At 41.1% G+C, this 25,707-nt stretch overlaps 1 protein-coding gene across 1 annotated transcript; it reads left to right on the forward strand.

Moving 5' to 3' along the window:
- Positions 1-21,882: 21,882 nt before the first annotated feature.
- On the forward strand, positions 21,883-24,938 carry LOC120528258 (zona pellucida sperm-binding protein 4-like). Its single transcript, XM_039752383.1, has 12 exons — positions 21,883-22,118; positions 22,208-22,329; positions 22,422-22,494; positions 22,568-22,726; positions 22,801-22,988; positions 23,240-23,337; positions 23,412-23,539; positions 23,680-23,869; positions 23,946-24,093; positions 24,265-24,340; positions 24,556-24,678; positions 24,792-24,938. The coding sequence occupies exons 1-12, from the start codon at positions 21,962-21,964 to the stop codon at positions 24,911-24,913; spliced, it is 1,584 nt and encodes a 527-aa protein (XP_039608317.1). The 5' UTR covers positions 21,883-21,961; the 3' UTR covers positions 24,914-24,938.
- Positions 24,939-25,707: the final 769 nt, after the last annotated feature.

Genomic DNA, 25,707 nt, shown 5'->3' on the forward strand with positions numbered 1-25,707 from the left:
CACACACACACACACACACTTGGGTCATTTTAGTATCACCAAACCTGCATGTCCTTGGAAGGAAACCGGAGCACACTATGGAAACCCACCAGGGGAGAGAAAAAAAAAGGTGGGTAACACCAGTGATGTGACTCCCTGCGAGGCTGCTCCATCTCGTGTTATTATTAACAGTATTCATTATTTAAACAAAGTTAACGTCTTATCTGTAAAATTTAACACACATACTGTAATGTATTTCATCATGAAAGTGATATCAGATAGAGATAGATAGATAGATAGATACTTTATTAATCCCAAGGGGAAATTCACATAATCCAGAAGCAGTATACTGATACAAAGAAACAATATTAAATTAAATAGTAAAAAAAAAGGGTTGAATTGAAGAGTCGCATAGTGTAGGAGTGGAATGATCTCCTCAGTCTGTCAGTGGAGCAGGACAGTGACAAAAGTCTGTCACTAAAGCTACTCCTCTGCCTGGCAATGACACTGTTCAGTGGATTCTTCATGATTGACAGGAGTTTGCTTAATGCCCGTCGCTCTGCCACACATGTTAAACTGTCCAACTTTACTCCTACAATAGAGCCTGCCTTCTTAACAAGTTTTTCCAGGTGTGAGGTGTCTTTCATCTTTAGGCTGCCACCCCAGCACACCACAGCGTAGAAGAGGGCACTCGCCACAACCGTCTGGTAGAACATCTGCAGCATCTTACTGCAGATGTTGAAGGATACCAACCTTCTCAGAAAGTATAGTCTGCTCTGTACTCTCTTACATAGAGCATCAGTATTGGCAGTCCAGTCCAATTTGTCATCCAGCTGCACTCCCAGATATTTAAAGGTCTGCACCCTTTGCACACAGTCACGTCTGATGATCACAGGGTCCATGAGGGGCCTGGGCCTCCTAAAATCCACCACCAGCTCCTTGGTTTTGCTGGTGTTAAGGTGTAAGTGGTTTGAGTCGCACCATTTAACAAAGTCTTTGATTAACTTTCTGTTCTCCTCCTCCTGCCCACACCTGATGCAGCCCACAATAGCAGTGTCATCAGCGAACTTTTACACGTGGCAGGACTCCGAGTCATATTGGAAGTCTGATGTATATAGATTGAACAGGACCGGAGAAAGTACAGTCCCCTGCGGCGCCCCTGTATTGCTGCACACAATGTCAGACCTGCAGTTCCCAAGATGCACATATTGAGGTCTGTCTGTAAGATAGTCCACAATCCATGCCACCAGGTGTGAGTCTACTCCCATCAAGTATAAACCTAAGGATTCTAAATGTGCAGAGAGTTGGAATATCATAAGTGTAATGTGTTCTGTGTGGCAATCGCTGCCTACCACTTCTGTCAGGTCAGGAAGCCCCAGCAGCAGGTAGCAATTAACAACTAGGTCGGTTTAAAGATGACTTTTACGACGGTCTGCTTAATGATAAAATAAACTACGAGGTTAAAATGGACATTACCACTTTAGTCTATAAATAGTGTTTACACATCATCTGCTCCTCATACTGGCCCAGTACAGTATGATGGCCCCCTCTGTAGATCGATGTGCCAGCTCTAATGGTAGAGAAGAGCAGGTGTGATTTTTGAGTCCCCTCCTGAAACACTTCAGCGCTCTAAGCGTCGGTGTGATGGGTTGAGAGTCACTTAGACCTGATAAATAAGCAGATATATGAGTTGGAGACAGTGGCACTGACCAGAAAACAGGATACAGAGCTGGAGGTGGCAGAGTTAAAGATGCTAAGATTTGCATTGGGTGTGACGATGATGGACAGGATTAGAAATGAGGGCATTAGAGGGTCAGCTGAAGTTGGACGGCTGGGAGACAAAGTCAGAGAGTCGAGATTGTGTTGGTTTGGACATGTGCAGAGGAGAGATGAGGGGTATATTGGGAGAAGGATGCTAAGGATAGAGCTGCCAGGGAAGAGGAGGAGGAAGGTCTAACAGAAGGTTTATGGATGTGGTGGAGAGAGGACATGCAGGGGATGGGTGTGACAGAGCAAGATGACGAGGACAGGAAGATATGGAAGAATATGATCCGCTGTGGCAACCCCTGGCAACCTGAGCAGCCGAAAGAAGAAGAAGGAGTTGTGTACTGACAACTAAAACAACTTGATGACATAATTACGATATATTATATAGGACTATATAAATCGCAGTACCGGACAGATAATGTTCAGTAGTTTAGAAAATTAATTTTAATGTCAAACAGTAAACAGTACATAAAATGTATTTCATGAGTCTGTGGCCCACCGGGCATTGCCCAAATGCCCTAATGGCCAGTCTGCCCATGACTTCCCAGTGTCACAGTACCATAAACAAACCTCCAATGGAATCCACCTTAAAAGGACAAATGTCTGTCTATCTGTGTTTCGCAGCAATTGTTACTTTTCTGTGATGCGCCATTTAGTATGAAACTTGTAAAAGCAGTACCAATGTTTATAGTGCACCATCTGTTCTAATTAAAAAGGCCATGCATTCTACTATTAAATGCATTACAATGGACATTCCAACAGATGGTGGACTGCAAACATTTGCACTGACTATGCTGAGGTCTATGTGGATTATTTCGATTTCAACCCATCTTTATTGGGGGGCACAGCTAGTTGTATCATATAACTGTGTTTTCTGGAGTGCAATAAACAAACAGAATTAAGACACCATAACAACATTTATTTATACAGCATATTTTTATCTTTAAGTCAAAGAGGTAATTGCATGTACAGAAAAACAAATTCAAATTAGAGAAGAAAAATAATACACCAATATAGAAAATGCAAGTATTTTCTTTTTTTTTTAACAGTATATTGAATTTCTTAAAAGAAAATAACATACCATACAAGCAAGTCAAATTTTACAAAACTGAGATCAAATCAAATCAACCCCCATGAGAAAGAGAGCAAGGCAAACAGAGTGAAACTTTACGAGTAGGAAAAAAAAATAAATAAGTAAACAAATAAGGGAAGAGAACCCACTTCCTCAATTTAAATGCTTATTCTAAAATGTTATTGATTAGATCCTGCCAGGGTTTGTATAAGTTTTGTATAGATCCGTAAAGTCCAAATTTGATTTTTTCCAATTTCAAAGTGTATATAACATCAGTTAGCCACTGACTTAACAAAGGTGAGTTAGGATTCTTCCAGTTGAGCGAGATAAGTCTACGTGCTAATACTGTAGTAAAGGAATTGACAGTTTTTTTGTCCTTCTCCACTTTAAGCCCCTCTGTGATTCCACCAAACACAGCTGTTAGTGGGTTAGGAGGGATTGTGACACCCCCAGGCTGACTGACAGGCACTTAAAGATTTTGGTCCAGAATGATGTTAATTTGGCGCAGGCCCAAAACATGTGACCCAGTGAGGCTGGAGCTCGATTGCAGCGTTCACAGGTTGGCTCTCGCCCTGGAAACATTTTGGACAGTTTTAAACGAGAGAGATGCCTTGATTATATATTTTGAGTTGAATAATTGTATGCTTTGCCCATATGGAGCTCGAGTGGATTCTCTGCATTGCTACCTTCCACTTCCTTTTCTGAGATGTTGAGTGAGAGATCCTTTTCCGACTGTCCTCTTGGATCTTTGAAAGGGAGGGACTGTAAAATGGTTTTATATATTATAGAAATGGTGTCTAAGTCCTCAAGATTGATTAATATACCTTCTGGAATAGAAATAGGTGGGAGGTGATGGAAATACGGCAGGTTTTGTTTGGCAAAGTTTCTAATTTGGAGATAGTGGGAAAAATTGTGTTGATGGGAAACTAAATGTAGGGTGTAATAGTTCATAGGACGCAAAAACATGTATATACAAATCTCTAAATGATTTAATCCCATACGTTTTTCAAACATTAAAAACTGTGTAAGTTTAAGAGGGTTGAAAAAGGTGGATATCATGTAGTGGTGCCACAGATAAAAATATTCTCTAACTTGAAGTGCTTCCTACTTTGGTTTTATATTCTGAGTGAGTGAAGCACAATTGGCTTGTTTAGTATTTTGGTGATAACTTGCATTTATTGGGGTCCAATGCAATGAATATAAAGAACTGTTGCAGGATTTGATTTCTATTGTGGACCAAGCCTGTGTATGTTCATCTATTTGTGTCCATGTCCAGGTTTTTATTGCTTGTATATTTGCCACCCAGTAATAAAATTGGAAATTAGGTAGTGCCATGCCGCCTTCTGATTTAGGTCTTTGTAGGGTTGAATGCATGGATATTTCGAATCCCAAATAAATGAGGATATGATTGAATCTGATTTCTTAGAAAAAATATTTGTTAATGTATATGGAGATGTTTTGAAACAATAACAGAAGCTTTGGAAGGATATTCATCTTGATAGTGTTTATTCTCCCTGCTAAAGTAAGATGGACGGTAGACCATCTATGCACGTCTTGTTTAATTTGATCCATGCAAACAGCAATATTTTGTTGATAAAGAGCTTTAGATTTACTTCTGATGTTGACCCCTCAGTATTTAAACTGATCTGCGATAATAAAAAGGATGGAGTCCAATCTGATATTGTGTGCTTGAGAATTCACTGGAAAGAGCAGACTTTTGTTAAAAATAATTTTGAGTCCAGATATCTTTTGAAATTCTGGTAGTGCTGTTAGGACTGCAGGCACAGTATTTTGTAGGTATGATATATACAGTACCATAACATCTGCATATTGAGAAATTTTCTGTTCAAGTCCTTCTCTGATAATCCCCTTTATCTCTGATGCATTTCGAATGTGAACTGCCAGTGGCTCAATGGTAGTTGCAAATAGCAATGGTGACAGTGGGCATCCTTGTCTGGTACCACGTTCTAGTTTAAAGTAGTCTGAATTAATGTTGTTAATAAAAATTGAAGATTCTGGATTGGTATACGGTAGTTTGATCCATGCACATACAGTGCATCCGGAAAGTATTCACAGCGCATCACTTTTTCCACATTTTGTTATGTTACAGCCTTATTCCAAAATGGATTAAATTCCTTTTTTTCCTCAGAATTCTACACACAACATCCCATAATGACAACGTGAAAAAAGTTTACTTGAGGTTTTTGCAAATTTATTAAAAATAAAACAACTGAGAAATCCCATGTTCATAAGTATTCACAGCCTTTGCTCAATACTTTGTCGATGCCCCTTTGGCAGCAATTCCAGCCTCAAGTCCTTCTGAATGTGATGCCACAAGCTTGGCACACCTATCCTTGGCCAGTTTCGCCCATTCCTCTTTGCAGCACCTCTCAAGCTCCATCAGGCTGGATGGGAAGCGTCGGTGCACAGCCATTTTAAGATCTCTCCAGAGATGTTCAATCAGATTCAAGTCTGGGCCACTCAAGGACATTCACAGAGTTGTCCTGAAGCCACTCCTTTGATATCTTGGCTGTGTGCTTAGGGTCGTTGTCCTGCTGAAAGATGAACCGTCACCCCAGTCTGAGGTCAAGAGTGCTCTGGAGCAGGTTTTCATCCAGGATGTCTCTGTATATTGATGCTGTCATCTTTCCCTTTATACTGACTAGTCTCCCAGTTCCTGCCCCCACAGCATGATGCTGCCACCACCATGCTTCACTGTAGGGATGGTATTGACCTGCTGCCTCGCAGTTAGGAGACCCGGGTTCGCTTCCCGGGTCCTCCCTGCGTGGAGTTTGCATGTTCTCCCCGTGTCTGCGTGGGTTTCCTCCGGGCACTCCGGTTTCCTCCCACAATCCAAAGACATGCAGGTTAGGTGGATTGGCAATTCTAAATTGGCCCTAGTGTGTGCTTGGTGTGTGGGTGTGTTTGTGTGTGTCCTGCGGTGGGTTGGCACCCTGCCCAGGATTGGTTCCTGCCTTGTGCCCTGTGTTGGCTGGGATTGGCTCCAGCAGACCCCCGTGACCCTGTATTCGGATTCAGCGGGTTAGACAATGGATGGATGGATGGTCTTAGAGTACTTCAGGTGCCTTTTAGCAAACTCCAGACGGGCTGCCATGTGCCTTTTACTAAGGAGTGGCTTCCGTCTGGCCACTCTACCATACAGGCCTGATTGGCGAATTGCTGCAGAGATGGTTGTCCTTCTGGAAGGTTCTCCTCTCTCCAGGACCTCTGGTGCTCTGACAGAATGACCATCGGGTTCTTGGTCACCTCCCTGACTAAGGCCCTTCTCCCCCAATCGCTCAGTTTAGATGGCCGGCCAGCTCTAGGAAGAGTCCTGATGGTTTCAAACTTCTTCCACTTATGGATGATGGAGGCCACTGTGCTCATTGGGACCTTCAACAGCAGCAGAATGTTTTCTGTAACCTTCCCCAGATTTGTGCCTCGAGACAATCCTGTCTCGGTGGTCTACAGACAATTCCTTGGACTTCATGCTTGGTTTGTGCTCTGACATGAGCTGTCAACTGTGGGACCTTATATAAATAGGTGTGTGCCTTTCCAAATCATGTCCAGTCACCTGAATTTACCACAGGTGTACTCCAATTAAGCTGCAGAAACATCTCAAGGATGATCAGGGGAAACAGGATGGACCTGAGCTCAATTTGGAGCTTCATGGCAAAGGCTGTGGATACTTATGAACATGTGATTTCTCAATTTTTTTTTTTTATTTTTAATAAATTTGCAAAAACCTCAGGTAAACTTTTTTCACATTGTCATTATGGGGTTGTGTGTAGAATTCTGAGGAAAAAAATGAATTTAATCCATTTTGGAATAAGGCTGTAACATAAGAAAATGTGGAAAAAGTGATGCGCTGTGAATACTTTGCACTGTATGTTCAGGCTAAACCCAAATTTCTCCACTGTAGTGAAAAGTTACTTCCATTCAACCATATCAAATGCTTTTTCTGAATCCAAGAAAATAAGGTCTCCAGGGGTGTTCGACGCCTGTTTAATGTAATATATTCACCAACAAAGTCTAAGATTGGAAGCCAAATGTCTGCCTTTAATAAATCCAGTTTGATCTTGTGATATTACTGAACTGAACACTTTCTCAATCCTTCCACCTAGGACTTTGGAGAGTATCTTAACATCGTTATTCAGAAGTGAGACTGGTCTGTATGATGCACTTTGTAATAAGTCCTTATTTTCCTTAGGAAAAACGGTAATTAATGCTTGGTGCAAAGTGTCAGGTAGAATTTTATTGGTTTTGGCTTCATAATTGTTGCTAATAAAGGGGAGCTAACTTTTTATAAAATTCAGCAGGTAGCCGTCAGGTCCTGCTGCTTTCCCACTCTGAAGTAAGTTTATAGCATCTAGTAACTCTGAGATTGTCAGGTTTATCCAGTTCCACTGCACTGAGTGTATCTAGTTGTGGTATCTGTAATGTATCAAAAGACGCATTAGATTTTGTCTTGTATTCTTTAAACTGATTAGAATATAAGAACTTATACAGGGAGATTTGCTTGAAAGAGGCCCCGAATATTCTGTAATAACTCTCGCTAGGACAACGCAATTTGAACGAAACAATGTGCAATGTGCTCTTCAGTATATGGAGCTTCGAACAAGCTGGGATACCCCTGCGTCGGAGCAATGAGGTAGGCGCCAGACTAACTGTCTTGACCCTTAACCACCATTTGCAACGTCTGGGTGCATACCGTGGATACCGTAGATGCATACATGGATGCATGTACTCCTTCACTCTGTCACTCGACTTCTCATCAGGATGGTGGTTTCCAGCAGCGTTTATCAACCTTTACTTATTTGTGACCTGAGTTTTCATAACAGTTTTAATCACGCCCCCCTAATATTTTTTTGAAAGGAGCCCACTAATACCAATTTGTTCTTTTTTAATTAATGATATATCATAGATGCATATTTTATTATACCTGCTTAACTTTTATTGACATTTATCTAACTCTATATTTATTTTTCTATTACCAGAATGTAGTTTAAGTTAATTTGTTTTGGTTTCAATAGATGCATTTTTCATATTTTCGATTCTTGTTTTCTTTTTTTCACATCTTCGCGCCCCCCTAGGGGGCCCCCCCACAGATTGAGAACCACTGGTCTAGAGTGATTGAAGTAATAAGTTAGATTTCTTTGAGCATCTGGTGTAGCCGGAGATTTGCCATTACCTCTGTGCTGCGAGGTTTATTAAGGCTGAGGGTGAGACATCCACTCAGTAGCAGGGGAGTGTACGTAAAGAAGGTATACTTGGCTGATAAATGGCCTATAGTCAAGGATGCTGAGTCTTTGTATGTTTTAATATTTTTTTCACATCTTCACGCCCACCTTTTTGTTACTTCACACTCCCCTAGGGTGACCCGCCCCAAAATTTGAGAACCACTGGTGTAAAGTACTGAGCAGCAACTGGATGATTGTGAGTTAACGGAAGGTGACTTCCAGCAAGATGGAGCAACATGTCACACATCGGCAAGGAGCATGGCAGAAACTGAGTCCTTCTTCGGCAGCAAGGTAATTTGAAAGGTGCTTTGGCCACCACAGTTGCCTGAATCTGTCACCACCAGACTTCGTCATTTGGAAAAGTCTAACGGAACAAGCCTTGCACTGTAGAAGATTTGAAGGAAAACATCCAACGTGAAATTGCTGCTACACAGCCCCCCCACCCCCCAAGACGCTAGCCGATAAATTCAGAAACATGGAGCATTGCGTCGAAATGTGTCAGGCAGAAAACAGAAACCACTTCCAGCAATGCATTAAATGCAATCGATTACACAGACGTCAAGGTATAGAGCGGATTTTTTTGGTTCAGATTGCTTCATCCTAACAGGAGTTACAACAGAATATCTGGGGACCTCTTTCAATCTCTCTGTAGTAGTCTGAAAATGTGTGCATCATATTTTCGTCGACAATGATTTTGTCTCCATCTGTATTGTCGATTGCTGATATTGCATAGCAAACTTCCTGTTTGTGGATTTGTTGAGCGAAGATCTTGTTAGCCTTCTCTCCTTTTCATAGTAATGATATCTCAATTTAATAAATGAGTTGTTCCATTTCTTTTGTTGTTAAGAGGTAGAGTTCTGAATTGAGGTCCTTTGGGGACCTACCTTGTTTGTGATCAGTTCTGGTAATTTCACTGATTAATTCTGAGGTCTTCTTGGCTTCCAATTTATTTTGTGTTTAAGATATGAGATAATCCATTCCCTTAAAAAAGCCTTCAGAGTTTCTCCAGTATATTCCTGCAGAAACCTCAGAGGATGCATTCATCTCAAAAAATAAAAAAATAATTTGCTTGGATATAAATTCTGTACAGTTCTTGTCTGCTAATAACAGGAGGTTAAGACATTAACTGCGAGATGAGTATGTGGGGCACACTAATGTGAGCTCCATGATCAGAGGGGGGTGGTCAGAGATAACAGTAGCATCGTATTTACAAGATTTGATCGTGGGCAAGAAACTGTTATCTCTAAAGAAATGATGAATTCTTGAGTAACTACTCTACTACTATGCTCTTAAATATGGATTTAGAAATCTCCCGGGGTCTGATAAGTTATGATCAATTTAAAATTGTGTGATTATTTTGGCAGTATTAGATGTTATCGTCCCTGTAGCTGAAGACCTATCTAGGTCCGGATTTAAAACAAATTATAATTTTGTAAGTGTTCAAGTTAGGAATCGATGCAAATACATTTTGGATAAAGTCTCTAATCATCCACATTGGGTGTGTGGGTAATTTATTTAATTATAAAGTGATTTTGATAAATATCTATAGTGTTTATTTGATCTTTGGACTTCAGGATTTACATTATACGGTTCATGTTGACATTTTCATTTATTACTAAAATATGAAAAACATTTGTTTTAACAATGTGTTTACATAGATTATTTGGAACACATGCATTTCATTTGTGTTCCATTTCTACAACCATCTCTTATTTCGCTATAGAGCGGTAGGTGCCGACTCCCAGATAATCAAGGCTGGAACTGGGAGAACTTTGTGCCCGTTCTACGGCGGTGGGAGGATGGGATAGCAGGCTGTTTGTGCTTATCAACACATTTACAAGACAAAAGACGCTGACGGAGAGGTGTGAAGAGTTTTTTGTAGGCTCTGGTAATTCTAGTGTTAAATTGGGCTCTGTATTTGTAATATTTTTTTTATGTTACTGTTGTATTGATTATTTATGTTCTGTTCTGTGTATTATAATTCCCCTTTTTTTTGACACCAACTGCATGCCTCACCTAACTGGAACAGGTTTCTTCACGCCTGCCCCCACCCCAGATTTTCTGGTCTTCTTACAGAGTCAAGGCTGTCAAAAGACAGGGTCGGTTTAAGCCCATTGCAGCACTTGTTGTGTGATTTTGGGCTTAAAAAAAAAAAATGTATTGCAGTGTTTCCCAAACTCGGTCCTGGGGACACACCCTGTGCCTGCAGGTTTTTGTTCCATCCAGCTGCTGTGTTAATTGAACTCCTGGGCTAATTAAGCAATGTGTTATTTACCAAGTTATGTGGTTTGGAAACAATATAACATTAGAAAACTAAATATACACACACATACATACACACACACACACACACACACACACTAGGGGGCTTTGTCCCCTGCTCGCTTCACTCGCCAAAACGTTTGTTTTTCCAGATCCACACTTAAGATTTTTTTTTCTTTTCTTTGAATTGTTGCTATTTCATTAGTTTCACTTTTATTTCAGAACTTCTGTAAAAACAATATTTGGAATCTTTCGAGTCCCAACGTGCTGTGAGATCCGCAAGACGTGTTTAATGACTTTGTACGATAATTCGCGATAGCTTTCTGTTTGGAATTTCAGCACAGACAAAATGATCGATGTCATCAGCAGTTTTTTTTTGCAAAGTAACCAATAAATGCATGCGAGGTAAACTCCGTTTTTGAAATTCTCTTGACTTAAACTTCAAAGCCTTACAATATTTACATACTTCTGACGTATCACCTGTGTCCATATATTCGATCTCTATTCACCTTTTCTTTATTTCTCCAAGTAATAATTTCTCTTTCTTTGCGCTAATGCAATCTTTACTTTCTTTGTTTTGACACCGTCATTTTTTTCTGCTTTCATTTCTGTATCTTTCTCTGCATGCATTTTACGCCTACATTTTTTTTTTCTTTTGAGTCTTTTAAATTCCATTTTTTATTTCCTTTAACCCGCTCTGCATGTGTTTGGCCCCTTGTTTAACCCGTTTATGATGTTTTACTTTGTTTAGGACACCTGGTCTGTGGTGATTATTTTCCCATTTTCGAGTAATAATTTCCATTTGTTTGCACTCCTGCAATCTTTAGATTTTTTTTATATACTTTCTAATGTTCTTACTTTCTCCACATGTTTATCAGAACACTTTTTTTTAGCCTTTCAATTTCTACCATTTTCATAATCTCTAACCTGCTCTGCACGTGTATAGAACCAACATCCCGATTAGACGTGCTTTTTTTTTTCCCCCGCCAGTTCCACTTATTCCAGGCTGATAATCACTTTCCTTGTTTTCTGAATTTGCCCCTAGATTAATCTTTTTTTGTCTCTCCAATGCTTTCGAGTCTCTATATGCACCGAGAGCCCTGGATCTGTGTGCGCTCAAAGCCAAAACACGACCGACTGTGTTGCTGGCTGCCTTTGCTCTTATTTATTTGCAAGTAGGGCGTGTCTTGCAAGAATTTCATGTTCTACGTCATTGCTAGACGACCCTGGGTCAATCGGTCTAGTCTTAAGTATCTTCTGTGAAGATCACATCTCGTCGACCTACTGTTTCTCAAGTCATATCAGCATGGTTTTTACATTTAAGACATTTAGAAATATTTCTGCTTTTTTCTCTTGATTTCAATGCTTAACTCTTTTGTTGATTTCATTATAATTTTGCCCGTGTGCAGTTTTCCCGCTTAATGACATTAAAAAAAAAAAAAATGAGCAGAACACAACCCAGAAAACATGGAAAAATCAAAGGCTGCAACTACTTTACCATCAGACCCACTCATTAGTAAACAATAGATTAAAACACCTGGAAAAGTAGACCACCACAACTAAATATTGTTCTATAGAAAATACATTCTCATACAACTGGGGGGAGAAGAAAAAAAAATGGACCAGGCAAACTTAATCTAATTTTTATATTGTTCCCAAAACAGAACTTGGTATACAACACATCACTTAATTAACCCAGGAGTCCAATTAAAAGCAGATTGGAACAAAAAGTTTGGGAAGCACCGGAGTAGAGAAATCTATCGGCAATACAATCCAAATACTATAAACCTAGAATATAATCCTGAATAGTCTCTGAAGAATAAGCGCAGGCTATGATGTTAAACAGCAAGCATGGAGATTCAGATAACGTCCGATAGTACAATCCTAATGCAATATGAGCCCCTCATCTATTCTAGCAGCCCCTGCTCCATAGTGGTAAGCCCCTAATCTTTAGGACTACCAAATTAAAACCCTGGATTTTAAAAATGTGCACATAACTTCAGAGACCCCCCCATCCTTAATTTGACATAAATGTAAGTGCAGACATTTCTATCACAGACGGGACACTAAAGGCCCTGAAACACCCCTGGGACCAAATAGCATCACATTAATGGGTTCCCCAACTAGCCATCCATCCATCATCCAACCCACTATATCCTAAACTACAGGGTTATTATGGGGGGGGTCTACTGGAGACAATCCCAGCCAGCACAGGGCACAAGGCAGGAAACAAACCCCAGGCGGGTGCCAGCTCAGCACAGGGCATACACACAGGTTAATTTAGGACTGCCAATGCATCTAACCTACAAGTTTGGACTGTGGGAGGAAACCCACGCAGACACAGGGAGAACACGTAAACTCCATGCAGGGAGGACCCGGGAAGCAAACCCAGGTCTCCTTACTGTGAGGCAGTATTGCTACCACTGCACCACCAACAAGCCACTGAACTACAATTTAAATCTGCATGTGGGGGACCCCCCTCAATTCTTTTGCATTCACTGTTGCAAGCTTTTAAAAGGAGGCCAACAAGAGCGGACATTCATGAAAAGAATAAATTGAGGGAAATGTAGGGTGTTTTATTAAAAAAAAAAAAAAAGGTTCACTTTTCTCTAAAGTGGGTGTTGAAGGTCATCACAAATCAAAGTCACCTGGAAAAGAAATGGATCACATGAACAAATGGGGAGCAACACAAAGCTGCATCAGTGAGCCATTATTCTTTTGGTAGACCAAGCAACTAAATATATGACCCGTGTGGTGTACCGATTTCTAATTTAGACGTTAAGAAAGCTAAGTCATATGCTTCATATGTAAAAGTAGACAAAACACATGCAAGGTTAGGGTTGCCGGAGACCCGTTTAATTTCCTCATTTAAAACCAGGAGAGCTCTGGAGGTTTACCTAACCATCCTAATCATTAGGGCAGACTCACGATTAGGGAATTACATGGAGCGGGGTTTGGAAAATGAAACACCAGACCAGCCTAGGGGTTAGAGGAAACCATGTTTGGATTTCCAGTTTGAGACATCCTCCTTTGGAAAGCCATAAAGTGCCTAAATAAAGCAATGGGGGTAGGTAGCTGTGCCTGAATTCTATTGGTGTAAAATGGCTGCTTTTGAGTCAAAGGCCATTCTGTATCACAAAACACCCTGTTTGTTTTGTGCAAGACTACTATAAAGTTGATCACTCTACCTTCACTGGTCATGAAGGGGACTATAATCTTGGCAGCCCTACAGCTTCAGACATGTGACCCATTAAAAAAGACCACAAAAAAGCAAGCTGGACTAAAGACAAGCAAAGAGTGTCCTATGGCCAGAAAGGTGCACTGCTACTTAGGCTGCAAGGGGATGGTTTACCAACAGGCAAACTGCATGGGTTTTGGGCAAGCTACTAAAAAAATGTGGAAAGTAACTCCTGCCTGATCCTTTAATTAACCGCTAGAGGTACAAGGGGGGTGTATTAGATGGTCTACAGGGTCCTCAGTCCTGGTGGGCTGCAGGTTTTTGCTCCAACCCAGTTGCTTAATAAGAAACATTTATTGCTCAAGTAACACTTCTGCTTTACTTTAGTGGTCTCACTTGTTAAGATTTTGAACACTTGTTGCTCATTTTAGTCTTAATTAGCTGTGTTTTTGGTTTTAAATTGCTCCCAATTACAAACATGCAAATGACAAAAGAGACCAGCATTTCTCAATTTAGCTTGTTACCATTTACACCCGTGTGTATTTACCATGCACTACTGGGTTTAAGAGAAAAAGGACTGAGATTTACTCATCCATTTTAGTCTTCAGATCATTTGGATGACATCCTTTGATGTTAGAAAGGAGAAGAAAATATAGGATATGAAAATTACCTGATAGAGTTAAAGCACTAAGGAATGAAATTAAGTTATTGGCAAGAATTGCTTTCTAAATAAGCAGCCGGGTTAAAACAAAAACCTGCAGACACTGCAGTCCTCCAGGACTGATTGAGGACCCCTGGTCTACACAATAGAGGAAGATCACCATAGGTCATAAACCAGTAGGACCTACACTTAGTAACACTGGCAACCTTGCTGCCATAAAGCAGGCAAATAAAACCGGACTTCTTTACAATACGGTGGTGGCAGTAGTGGGATTTAAACGCACAAGCTCCAGCAGGAAGGTTTAAAGGCACCTTAACCACTACATACTACCATCATGAGCTCTTGAATTATACAAACCAAAAGAGACTGCAGGTGTAGCGAGTTAACTGACGGCACAATAAACTAGGGTCATCAGCCTACAATATGTCAAGAACCAGAAAGCACCACTCACTGCAAATACAGACAGGAGGTGGTCAGAGTACCAGGGTATTAAGAGGGAGGCTATCCATTGTAGGGCAAGACAACCACATGCATGGCAACTAAAAAAAAAATAAATAAAAACACACCCTCTACTGGAGAACATGAAGTAATGCACCATTAAACAGAGGATAAATCATAAGCAAGAGATAATGTTAGGATGGGATTGGAGAGAGAAAATAAAATGAAACCAACATCTAGAGGATTGTATGAAGTGGAATTAATGAACCTGAAAAGCAGAGGTAAGAGACTAGAGTCAAAGATAAAGTGCTGTACAAGAATCTCCCCACATCATTAAATACAAAGTTACAAGTATGCATATGGGAGGTCCATATATAAAAACACAAGCATGTCAAAGTTCAGGTAACAAGGGACCCCCCACCCCAGGACACCTGCATTTGTCCCAAGACTAGAAATCCTAATGTGTTAGAGATGTGACGGCTATCACTCTCAAAAAAAGTCAAACTCCAAAGCAGTGGTTCTCAAACTGTCAAACTGACAGCAAAAAATAAATAAATAAATAAATAAATAAATAAATAATCTATTGAAACTAAAACTGAACTACAATACTAGAATCTTTCTATTTGAAAATCGGTCGGGATTGTCCTTTTGTCCCGCGAGTGCTACGCAGGCACAGAGTTTCACACACACCCCGTCCATTTTGCAATGCATGATGGTATTTGTAGTTTCATTTTTCCAGTTAAAATATGATTTTTCTACTCCAGACTGTGCGTTATCTTCTTTACTATATAAAAGCGGTTGGGATTGTCCTTCCATCCCGTGAGTGGACAGTGTAGCGGTATTCCACTTATCACAGACTTACTTCTTGCGATATGAAGCGACATGATGTGAGCAGAGTTCTGGTGCTCCCATCGTTCCCTTGCTTTTGTGCGTGATGCGTTGGAAAAATAGACAAAATTATGTCTCTGGAAATTGGAGTACAAATGCCTCACCGCGTAGTAAATATCAGGGGAGTTCAAAAGGGCGACCTCAATATAGAAAGTTTAAAATTTCATCACAAAACCAGAAACTGAGTATTAAATACCACTCAAATGCAATATAACCAAATTAATGGGTTTGTATAAAATATCTTATTGATCTAAATATTGAATTGCCTTAAGTGGTCAACTTAGAAGTCGGGTCAGCCTAGTAGTTAGATAAATGTAGGAATGAGAGAACACATTATATATATATATATATATATATATATATATATATATATATATATATCCACAAATTAGTGGGCTCCTTTTGGAAAAATGTTACAGGCTGGGATTTAAAAAAACTGATCGAAAAATTCTTAAGGTTTAGAAACGCTGCTCCAATCACCACTGGTCTGCTCCACCTGCCCACCCAGCCCTTGAGCAATTCATTTTTTTTTTCTTTTATGTACCGCAAAAAGGTTTATTAAAATTTCAGATCCACATTCTTCCTGTTCAGCCTCCTCACACGCAGTAGAGTAAAAACCAGTGCAACCATCAACAAGGCAGCTGCAGCTCCCAGCACCAGGTATCCAGTAGGAAGAGAAGCTGTGGGGAGAGAGACAAAGGACACTTACTCTGCAAGCCATACAGTGAAGGATGAAGACCAAGCAGCCAACAAACCCACAAGCAGACCTCCAGTATGAGAATCAAGATGGTTACCTTTCTGCTCCAGCCTGGAGGTTTGCAGCTGGTCAGCCTCAATGACAACAGGACCACTGTGAAGGAGCACATTCTTCCTGGATGAATGAATTTGTGACATCTTGTCTGCAGCTCTGCCAGATCCTGAAAGCAGAAAGGGGGTAAGGATTAGTTCAACTAAGGCATTACAAGCCATCTTGTTTGGGGCTGGGCGTTAGTATGTTGACTCTATTTGCAATGGATAGTTCTGTCAAATTCTGAGCTAGAGCAGTGGAAGCAGTTCTCTCTAAGATAGCCAGCATCAGTTATCAAGTTAAAAAACTAGGCTCCTCACAGGTCAACTCTGAGTGCAGGAGTCTGTGGCAGAAGGATAGCAGGCAGCAGCAGCACAGTAGATGAAGACCTACAGAGAAAGCAGGGACAAAATGTGTTATTTTACCCTAAATCACTACTTGGGGGTTGGATTTATATATATATAAGCCCTCTTTGGTCTACGCATACCCAAAACTGAGGCTCTTTTGGCCTTTCCTGAAGTATGCTGTGGTAGGCTTCAAAGCACCATAAGACAAGAAGTCTACCTATTCAGCCAAAGCCTGCTGAGCTACAGGATCCACAAAAGCAAACATCTCAAACACAAATCTCTTGTAATGACTTGGGTAGGCCACTCCAGATGTGCTGTCCACAGTCACCAAGCTGGTCAAATAGTTGTCTCCTGTGTATGGGCACCTGGGGAATTTTTACCTAAAATCACACAAGAAGTGCTGCAATGGGTTTTAACAGGCCGTGCCTTATGACAGCCCCCCAGCCTTGACTCTCTAAGAAGACAAGGAAAATACCCTGTAGGGAAAAAATGGAAGAAACCTTGGGAAAGGCAATTCAAAAAGAGACCCCTTTGCAGGTAGGTTGGGTTTGCAGTATGTATCAAAAAAGGGGGTCAATACAACACAATACACAGAACAGAACACAAGTAATCCTCAATACAGTATAAAAGTGCAAAAGAAATACTACAAGTACAGAGCAAAATTCAACAGAAGATGATATCTCATAATATGATTTGAATTTGTTTAGAGTCCTGCAGACCTCCGCCATCAAGCTGCCTCCCAATATTGGCCATTCCACAGCTGAGTCAGAGCGATGACAGCCAATCCGATGGAAGGATCCCTCTACCTGACGATTCCGGAAATCCTCCATCAGAGACAACTTTACCTTAGGCAGGTGGGCAGTGGGCACCAAGTGCCACATTTGAGTCCAGTGAAGAGAAACAGAACAGGTTAGTAACACATTATAACTATTATATTACTTACAGTCATATGACAAAGTTTGAGAACCCCTCCTAATTTTTTGGATTTTTGCTTACCATAAACGGAGCTTTCAAAGCAGCAACTTCCTTTTAACACTAGAATTACCAGAGCCTACGAAAAAACTTGTAGATATGTCCCACCTTAAATCGCTTCGCACCTCTCCATCAGCGTCTTTTGTCGTGTAAATGTGTCGATAAGCAACAAACAGCAAGCAGCCTGCCATCACATCCCCCACCGCCGCACAGCTGTCTCACCTCAAGTCTGTTTACCTGCGTGTCAGTTGTTTGGAGTTGTATAGAGTGAGAAGTCAAGCAAAATCACACCTTTCATAAATACTGTATCGTTATTTGGAGCACTTGCATTTCATGTGTGTTCGCTGTCTATAATGACCTCTGCAAACACATCATTAAAAAAGAAACGTTTTTCATGTTTTAGTAATAATTGACAGAATGTAGACATGAAGTGTATAATGTGTGAAGCCTGAAGTCCAAATACTAAAGAAACACTTTCACAAAAGGTACAAATATAACAGAAAAAGTGCGCTTCTTTTCAAGAATATAACTGCAGAAAAACAACCAGTGTTAGGGTGTGACATTGACACCCATTTACTACGAGCGCTTCGGTGGCGCAACGGTATCAACTGTTGACTGGTAATCAAAACTTCACAGGTTCGATCCCGGAGGAGTCTGTTTTGAGAAATCAGCTGCTCTTAATCTTACTATTTTAGAATAAAAACATACATTTAATTCCAGTCTGTAACAGCCGGTGTAATTTATGACACTTGGAAAGGTTAGCTTTGTTTTGTTTTTTATATAGTTTTATTCTCTCAGTTGCGTTCACGATCCCACCACAACATTTGACACTGCAGTTTTCACATAAACACTTACTATAACAGGGTGTATTCAGATGATGTTGATCGTTCTACATCGGAGCAAGAATGCACGCCACACTTTTGCCATCGATGAACTTTGTATACAGTATTTACAAGGCAAGATCTGCAGTCTACTTATGACTTTACTTATTTACTTAATTCCTACAGCGTAAAGGTAAATAAAATTCGATCTGGCTCTTATATACAAAGTACAGCGACGGCAAATTCAACCTTCAGCTATAGACTCTTCAGTACGCGAGCGACTCTTCATGGTAGTGTTTAGAACTGGACTATGCATGTGCCCCAAAACATTAACATTTATATGTTACTTACGTAAAAACCAGATCAAATGTTATTTACCTTGAGTTATTTACTTACTTCCTACTGCGTAATGTCATAAGTAGACTGCAGATCTTCTCATGTACATATACAAATTGCAGCGATGGCAACAGTGCGGCGTGCATTCTTACTCCAATGTTGAACTGTCGTCATGATCTGAAAACACTTCTGTTATAGCCTGTCTTCATGTGAAAACAGCAGTGTCAAATGGGGTGGGGAGGTTCATGAACGCAACTGAGAGAATAAAACTGAATAATAAAAAAAAAAAGCTAACCTTTACAAGTATCATACATTTACACCGGCTGTAACAGAGTGGAATCAAATGTATATTTTTATTCTAAAACTATACATTAAACCCGTTAAAATAGCGGGCACTAGAACAGTAGTGCATAAACATTTGTATGAACAGTTTATATTAAATGGCAAGGGACCTTGTATGTGGCTGTAATATGCGTCACTGTATTGTGTGCCTTTAATTTTCTCTCTCAGTAATACTGGTTTGTATTTCCGTGAAATGCCTGTAATTTTGTCCAACAGTAATACAGTGAAACTTCGCTTGACGACCATAATCGGCTCCAGACCGAATGAACTGTATGTAAATATATATTTTTTTTAAGTTTTTGAGCACAAATATAGTTAACTATACCATAGAAAGCACAGCGTAATAGTAAACTAAATGTAAAAACATTGAATAACACTGAGAAAACCTTGTACAACAAAGAAAACTAACACTGCAAGAATTTACGCTACAGCATTATGACCCGCTCGCTAAAAACTCTTTTTTTAATGAGTTTTAAGCACAGGGAAAAAATTAACATTTGAAAAATCTGTAATTTAATAAACAACCAAGAAAAGTAACATTTCAACAATGCACGCACGCACCTGTGTGTGTGTGTCTCTCACGTGTGTGTCTCTTAAGCGCACGCCTCTGTGTCTGTGTGCATGTCTGTCTGTCTGTCTGTCTGTCACGCGTGGCTGTTTGTCTCATGTGTGCGTGTCTGTGTGTGTGTGTGTGTGTAAGTGAGTGAGTGAGACTTGTGTGTGCATGTGTCCGTCTCTCCCTGCACAGGAAGAGACAGAACAAGTGCAATGTGGCCCCGCACATGCGCACTTCTCCAGAAGACACACACACACACACACACACACACAGACACTGGACGCACACAAGGGTTTTATTAAAGAAGATGATAGTAAGAATAAGAGCAGTTCACTTCTCAAAACAGACTTGTCGGCGATCAAACCCATGAAGTTCTGATTACCAGTCAACAGTTGATACCGTTTTGCAACCGAAGCAGTCGTAGCAACTGCGTGTCAATGACCCACCCTAACGCGGGTTCTTTGTCTGCAGTTATATTTTTGAATAAAAGCGGATTTGTTTTATTATATTTCACATCATTAAAAAAACAACACTTTTCATATTTAAAAATCAAGATCTGTGAATGTCTTTTCACCAACAGATGCCCCACAGCTGCTGGACCCCACGACCCTGCCAGCATTGAACAGAGTAGGAGCAGAACACGTCACTGTTGGACCTCAGAATCAACTGGGAAAAACAAAGAGGGTTTGCATTCTCTCGGCACAGCACTTACTATACCAGTGTACAGCCCGGCCATGAAATCCAGCAACCTTCAGTGACTCCCATGAAGTCTCAGGATGTCCCACAGGGCAGCTCAGTCAACTGAGTCAAATGCTTTATGAAAATTGACAAAGAATGCAAAGAACCTCTGACGATTTTCGCGGTTGAACACCATGAGAACCCTCAGTGGCAGGATGTGGTCAATGGCAGACTTCTTAGGCATAAAACCAGACTGCTCTGGTCTCTGGTAGGTAAGCAAGAGGTCATGGGTCCTAAAAATGATGACACTAACAAGGACCTTACCTGTCACTGAGAGCCATGTTATCCCCTTGCATTCGCTACAATCCTGATAATCACCCTTCCCATTGCACACAGTACGACAGGTCCCGCTTTATAGTCAGTTGGGATGATTCCCGTCTCCAAAATGAAAGCAAACTTTGGCTTGCAATGTCAGAGCCTGACCACCAGCCTGGAGAAGTTCATCACTACTGTAAAAACATTGAACGCAAGCAACATATGGCAGAATTCATAGCGTTATACATTAAAAAACTGTAAACATGTGAACATTGTAATTTACTTATTTAAAAATACAGCAGTTTTTTTAAGGTGGAAAATTTTGAAAGCAAAAAAAATAATACTTCTGTAAAGATAAGCGAAGAGGAAATAAAAAAAAAAAAAAACGTGTTAGAAAGGCATAAATATAAAGCGTCTGCTTAAAATGAAATCAGTGCCAATCGGCTACATTACCGTCGATATGTGATTATATTTTTGTAGAAGAATTCAGGACCAGGGTAATAAGACTTTATAAAGTGGCTGCTTAAACAGGATTTTAGAAAACGAACGAAAAAGCACCTCGGAAATTAGCTGCGTGTATTTTAAAGTTACGCGTTAATCGCTAATATTGAGCATCGATTTAGGGAAACTCATCACTGATAAGATAAACGCTAAGTCTAAATGCTAACAAAAGCTGAAAACAGAAAGATACTATTTTTGTTAAAAACAATAATAAAAAACGTAGCAAAGAAATACGGGAGCACATTTATTATTTCTTCCCCAAATCCAATATAAGGAGGGATTTTGTCTTCTGCATCATAACAACACTGAACGTAAAAAATTAATAATAAATAAAATAAATTCAGTTGACATCGATACTGCTGGACGTATTATATTGACTATTACAATTTTTAAACAATCAGATATTATTAACACAGAAGACAAAGAATGTGGTTTAAGATCATCCAACATGGCGCAGGATCATTCCCAAACCGTCTTTTTTACAAAGTTCCTCTTTAGAAATTCTTGTTGATCACACATAACTCGTCTCTTTTTCTTCGTGATGTTTCCTGATTTCCTTTATTAAATTAACAGACAGGTCCACCTGCAGAGCCATCGTTTCCACGCGCTCTTCCTTTTGACGTATCAGTCCGATGTTGTGACGTGCTGATTGATCAATAAAGCCGCAGGTGCAGATAGAGTGGCGCCGATTTCCCGCGCTCCGTTCTCGCGCCTCCTCACTAACGAGTCACCTGCGTGCGCCGCTGCAGCCGCAGATGATTTAAGCTCGCGCGCGCGCGCTCTCTACTTTATGTCTTGTTCCATTTTGCCGCATTTACAACATGGCGCGTTTGGATTACTGGTGTCTTTTTTGCCTGGTCGTTTGGGTGCAGGGTGCTCATTTGGCCTTTGCTCGATCAGAGGACGTGACTAAGAAATGCGACGACGACAACACGATGACCTTGTCATTTGCTGGTTCTCCACTTGTTTTTCTCCAGAGTGAGTGCGGCGTTCCCTCGATCACTGGGACTTCTCCGAACTTCGTATAAATGTTGTCCTCGGACTTAAACTTTTGTATTTTATTTTAGAGACGAGAGGCGGACTTGTAAAGGTAACCAAGGAACTCCCAGGAATTGTCCTCCGTGTAATGTCTGGCCGCACCAAACTAACGGTCCCCTTTTCTTCATCGTACGCTCACGTGTCTGAGCAGGTGAGTATCGCCGACGCTTTAGCCGTTGGTAGCTACTATTAATTAAGCTGTGTATCTTGTGTTGTGGTCTGAGCCTCTCCTGTTCTCTATAGGGCTCCCATTATGTCGTGACTGTTGCTGTTGGATCTCCATCAAATGTGAAAACCTTCACCTGTCCGAAGCCAGGTATGATTTCTCTTTTGGATTGGCACCCTCAGTGTCTCTCCTGTCCTCTAAATAGGCTTTTTGTCCATCGCAGCCCGCCGATCTGGGAGTGTTGCTGAGAGATGCACAGTGGCAGATGGTGAGAAGCTCCCTTGTGAAGGGTCTTCATCCATCACTCAAGCAGACTGTGAAGCCAACAACTGTTGCTATGATTCAAGTAGCAGCACCAGTCCATGCTACTATGCCAATGATGGTGAGTGGTTGAAGGGTGTGAGTGAGCAAACCTGGATCTTACTGGATAGTCATGCTTGTGTTTGCTTTGGCCAGTGACTGTGCAGTGCACCCTGGATGGCCAGTTTGTGGTGGTGGTGTCTAAGAATGTGACCCTTCCTCCCCTGGAACTTGGCTCCCTCCAGTTGGTGGACAGTAGTTCTGTTGGCTGCAGCCCTGTGACCAGCCTGTCCAGCTTTGTCATGTACCAGTTTCCAGTCAGTACCTGTGGCAGCACAGTTCAGGTGAGCCTCTATCTTGAATGTAGCAATGTTGGCTAGAAAGCAAACCTTAAGCAACTAGTTGAAAAATCAGTGTTTAGCATTGTCCTTTGCCATTTACATCTTATCAAGCCAAAGGTTTTTTAATGGGGTTGATTTCTAGTCTAGGATCCCCCTCCTTTACACACGACTAACAATCCATTTTACACTTAAGGGTGTTCAAAGTTGCAATCCCCACGGACTACAGTGTGGAAATGTCAATGTCCCTGTTTCAGATTGCTGGTGGTAATGTAACCTATCAGAACACCATGTCTGCTGCCATCACTGTGAGGAATGGTCCAGAGGGCTCCATCACCAGGGACAGTGTCTACAAGTAAGGCTTCTGAACCTGCTTCCTCTAACCATAAATGTGCTCTACCTGCTATGATGTGGTGTTTCTCTCCTCAGGTTGTTCTTCCAGTGCACCTACTCGGGAAGCCAAGATGTGCAAGTGGAGGCTGAGGTGTATACTGTGGCGCCACCTCTTCCAGTAGTAGAGCAAGGGCCCTTTGACCTGGAATTGGTCATTGCAACAGGTACTTCATGGTTTGGGGTTCCCATTGTGTGGTGTCTCCTGGTCTTTGAAGATATGAAGTGCCTTTTTGTTAACAAATAAGCAGTTTTGTAGCTTCAAATCTTTGGAACATGATGATCATACCCAATTTTCCTTGGCCAGATTCCTCCTATGGCTCCTACTATGTGGATACTGACTACCCAGTGACCAAAACTCTGAGGGATCCTGTGGCTGTGGAAGTGCACATCGTGAACAGGACTGACCCTAACCTTGTGCTGACTCTTGGGGACTGCTGGGTCACCCCAGGACCTTCTGCTTCCAGCCAGCCCCAGTGGAGCCTTCTGGTGAATGGGTATGTGCTCCTGGTTTGATGGTGGTGAGAAGATGTTGGCTGTTCAGTGCTAACTGGGGAGTTCTGCTTGTCCCAGGTGTCCAAACACAGGGGACAACTATTTAACCAGCTTGGTGACTGTGGACAGCACATCTGGAGTGGCCTATCCAAGTCATTACAAGAGATTTGTGTTTCAGATGTTTGCTTTTGTTGATCCTGTCGCTCGGCAAGCCTTGGCAGAAAAGGTTGGTTCCTTTAAGTGGGAATTTTGTTTTTTGCCTCCTTGATGTTTAATATGGTTTAACTTGAAATGTATATTCTCTGGTTTGGAGTGTCTCGGAATCTAGTGAGAATTTTATTGTCTGGGACTTCTAGACCTATTTGTGTTCAACTTTGTCCTTACTCTCTCTCTGTAGATCTTCATCTACTGTGTTGCTGCTGCCTGCTACCCTTCTGCAGCAGACCCCTGTACCCAGTCTTGTCCTTCTAGAAGTGAGTAGCTTTTGGCCACTTTGGTTTTTGTGGGGCCTTTCTAATACCTGGTTTTTAATGCTTTAGACAAAATGGCAGTGCTGGAGTTGTACAGACTGTGTGGTTGGGGTGTTTTTTTATTTTTTTTTTTTTTAATAGCAGTTTGTATGGGCAATTGGTTACTTCTCGTGGATGGTTTAATGAGTGTGGTTTAATCCTACCCATCCTGCTTTCAGGATCAGACAGAGCTGCAGACAAGGTGGTACAGATTGCTCTTGTCAGGAAGAATGTGCTCCTTCACAGTGGTCCTGTCATCTTTGAGGCTGACCAGGTGGAAACATCCAGGCTGAAGCAGGAAGGTAACTATCCATCTTGATCCAGGATTAAGCCAATATACTTGGATCAAAATGATCCTTGGTATTGTGATCTGGAGAATTTTGGGAGTGAATATCCTTGCCTTCTCCTCCCACAGCCTCTCTTCCCACTGGATACCTGGTGTTGGGAGCTGCAGCTACACTCGTGATGGTGATGCTCATTTTGGCTGTACTTGCTGCAAGAAGGTTGAACTGGCAAAAAATACATCTGAAGTGTTAATAAAAAAAATTGTTTTGATACCTGACTAGTCATTTACTCATTTGGCTCTACTAGAACCTGACCTACAGTGTGCTGTCATCTTTTACATACAGAAATTCTGGGTTCCCTATCCCGCCATAGTTGTTGTAGGAATTGGGGTGGGGGTGGTATTTCATTCCCTCCCTTAATTTTAATGGTTTCACCCAAATCGAGTTTCTCAACGTAATCTGTGGTGCAAGATGGTATTGGATAATTCTGTGGAGGTGGGTGGCTTTTGCAGATCTACTGCCTATTAATGCCACGCTCAACACTTGGCACCCAAATATTGAATTTATGATTTCATGGCAGCAGTTCTGTCCTGTGTGGTATTGCATTCAACTTAATCGTTCCTTGTTCTCAATTGCATTAGCTTTTTTGATGTCCCAGGGGAGTAACTGGTCTATAGGGATTTCTCTTCATTCTTCTAGAGAACTACCTTCACTTAACCTCCATTTCAGTTAGCAATTTCTCACATGCTATATTCGTATCTTCAGCTTCAGATGTGGCTGTTATTGGTAGCTCTTCACTCACTTCCCCTCCTGTGGGGTGGGTGTGTGTGGGGGTGGTGTGTGGTTTTTTTTTTTTTTTATTTTTACATTAGATACTAGGAATTGCCCTATGATTTTGCTTTACCCTGAGTAGATGTCTTGAGCGATGTTCCAAAGTCAGTTTGTTGTAAAAAAAATCTGCAGAAGGCTGAGAGGGCGTTACAAAGAATTCACCCAAAGATGATGGAAGCTTCAACTAAGTTTATTGGTTAAGTCCTTAATTTATAA

The sequence above is a fragment of the Polypterus senegalus genome, chromosome 4 (genome assembly GCF_016835505.1).
Source record: "Polypterus senegalus isolate Bchr_013 chromosome 4, ASM1683550v1, whole genome shotgun sequence".
NCBI lineage: Eukaryota > Metazoa > Chordata > Cladistia > Polypteriformes > Polypteridae > Polypterus > Polypterus senegalus.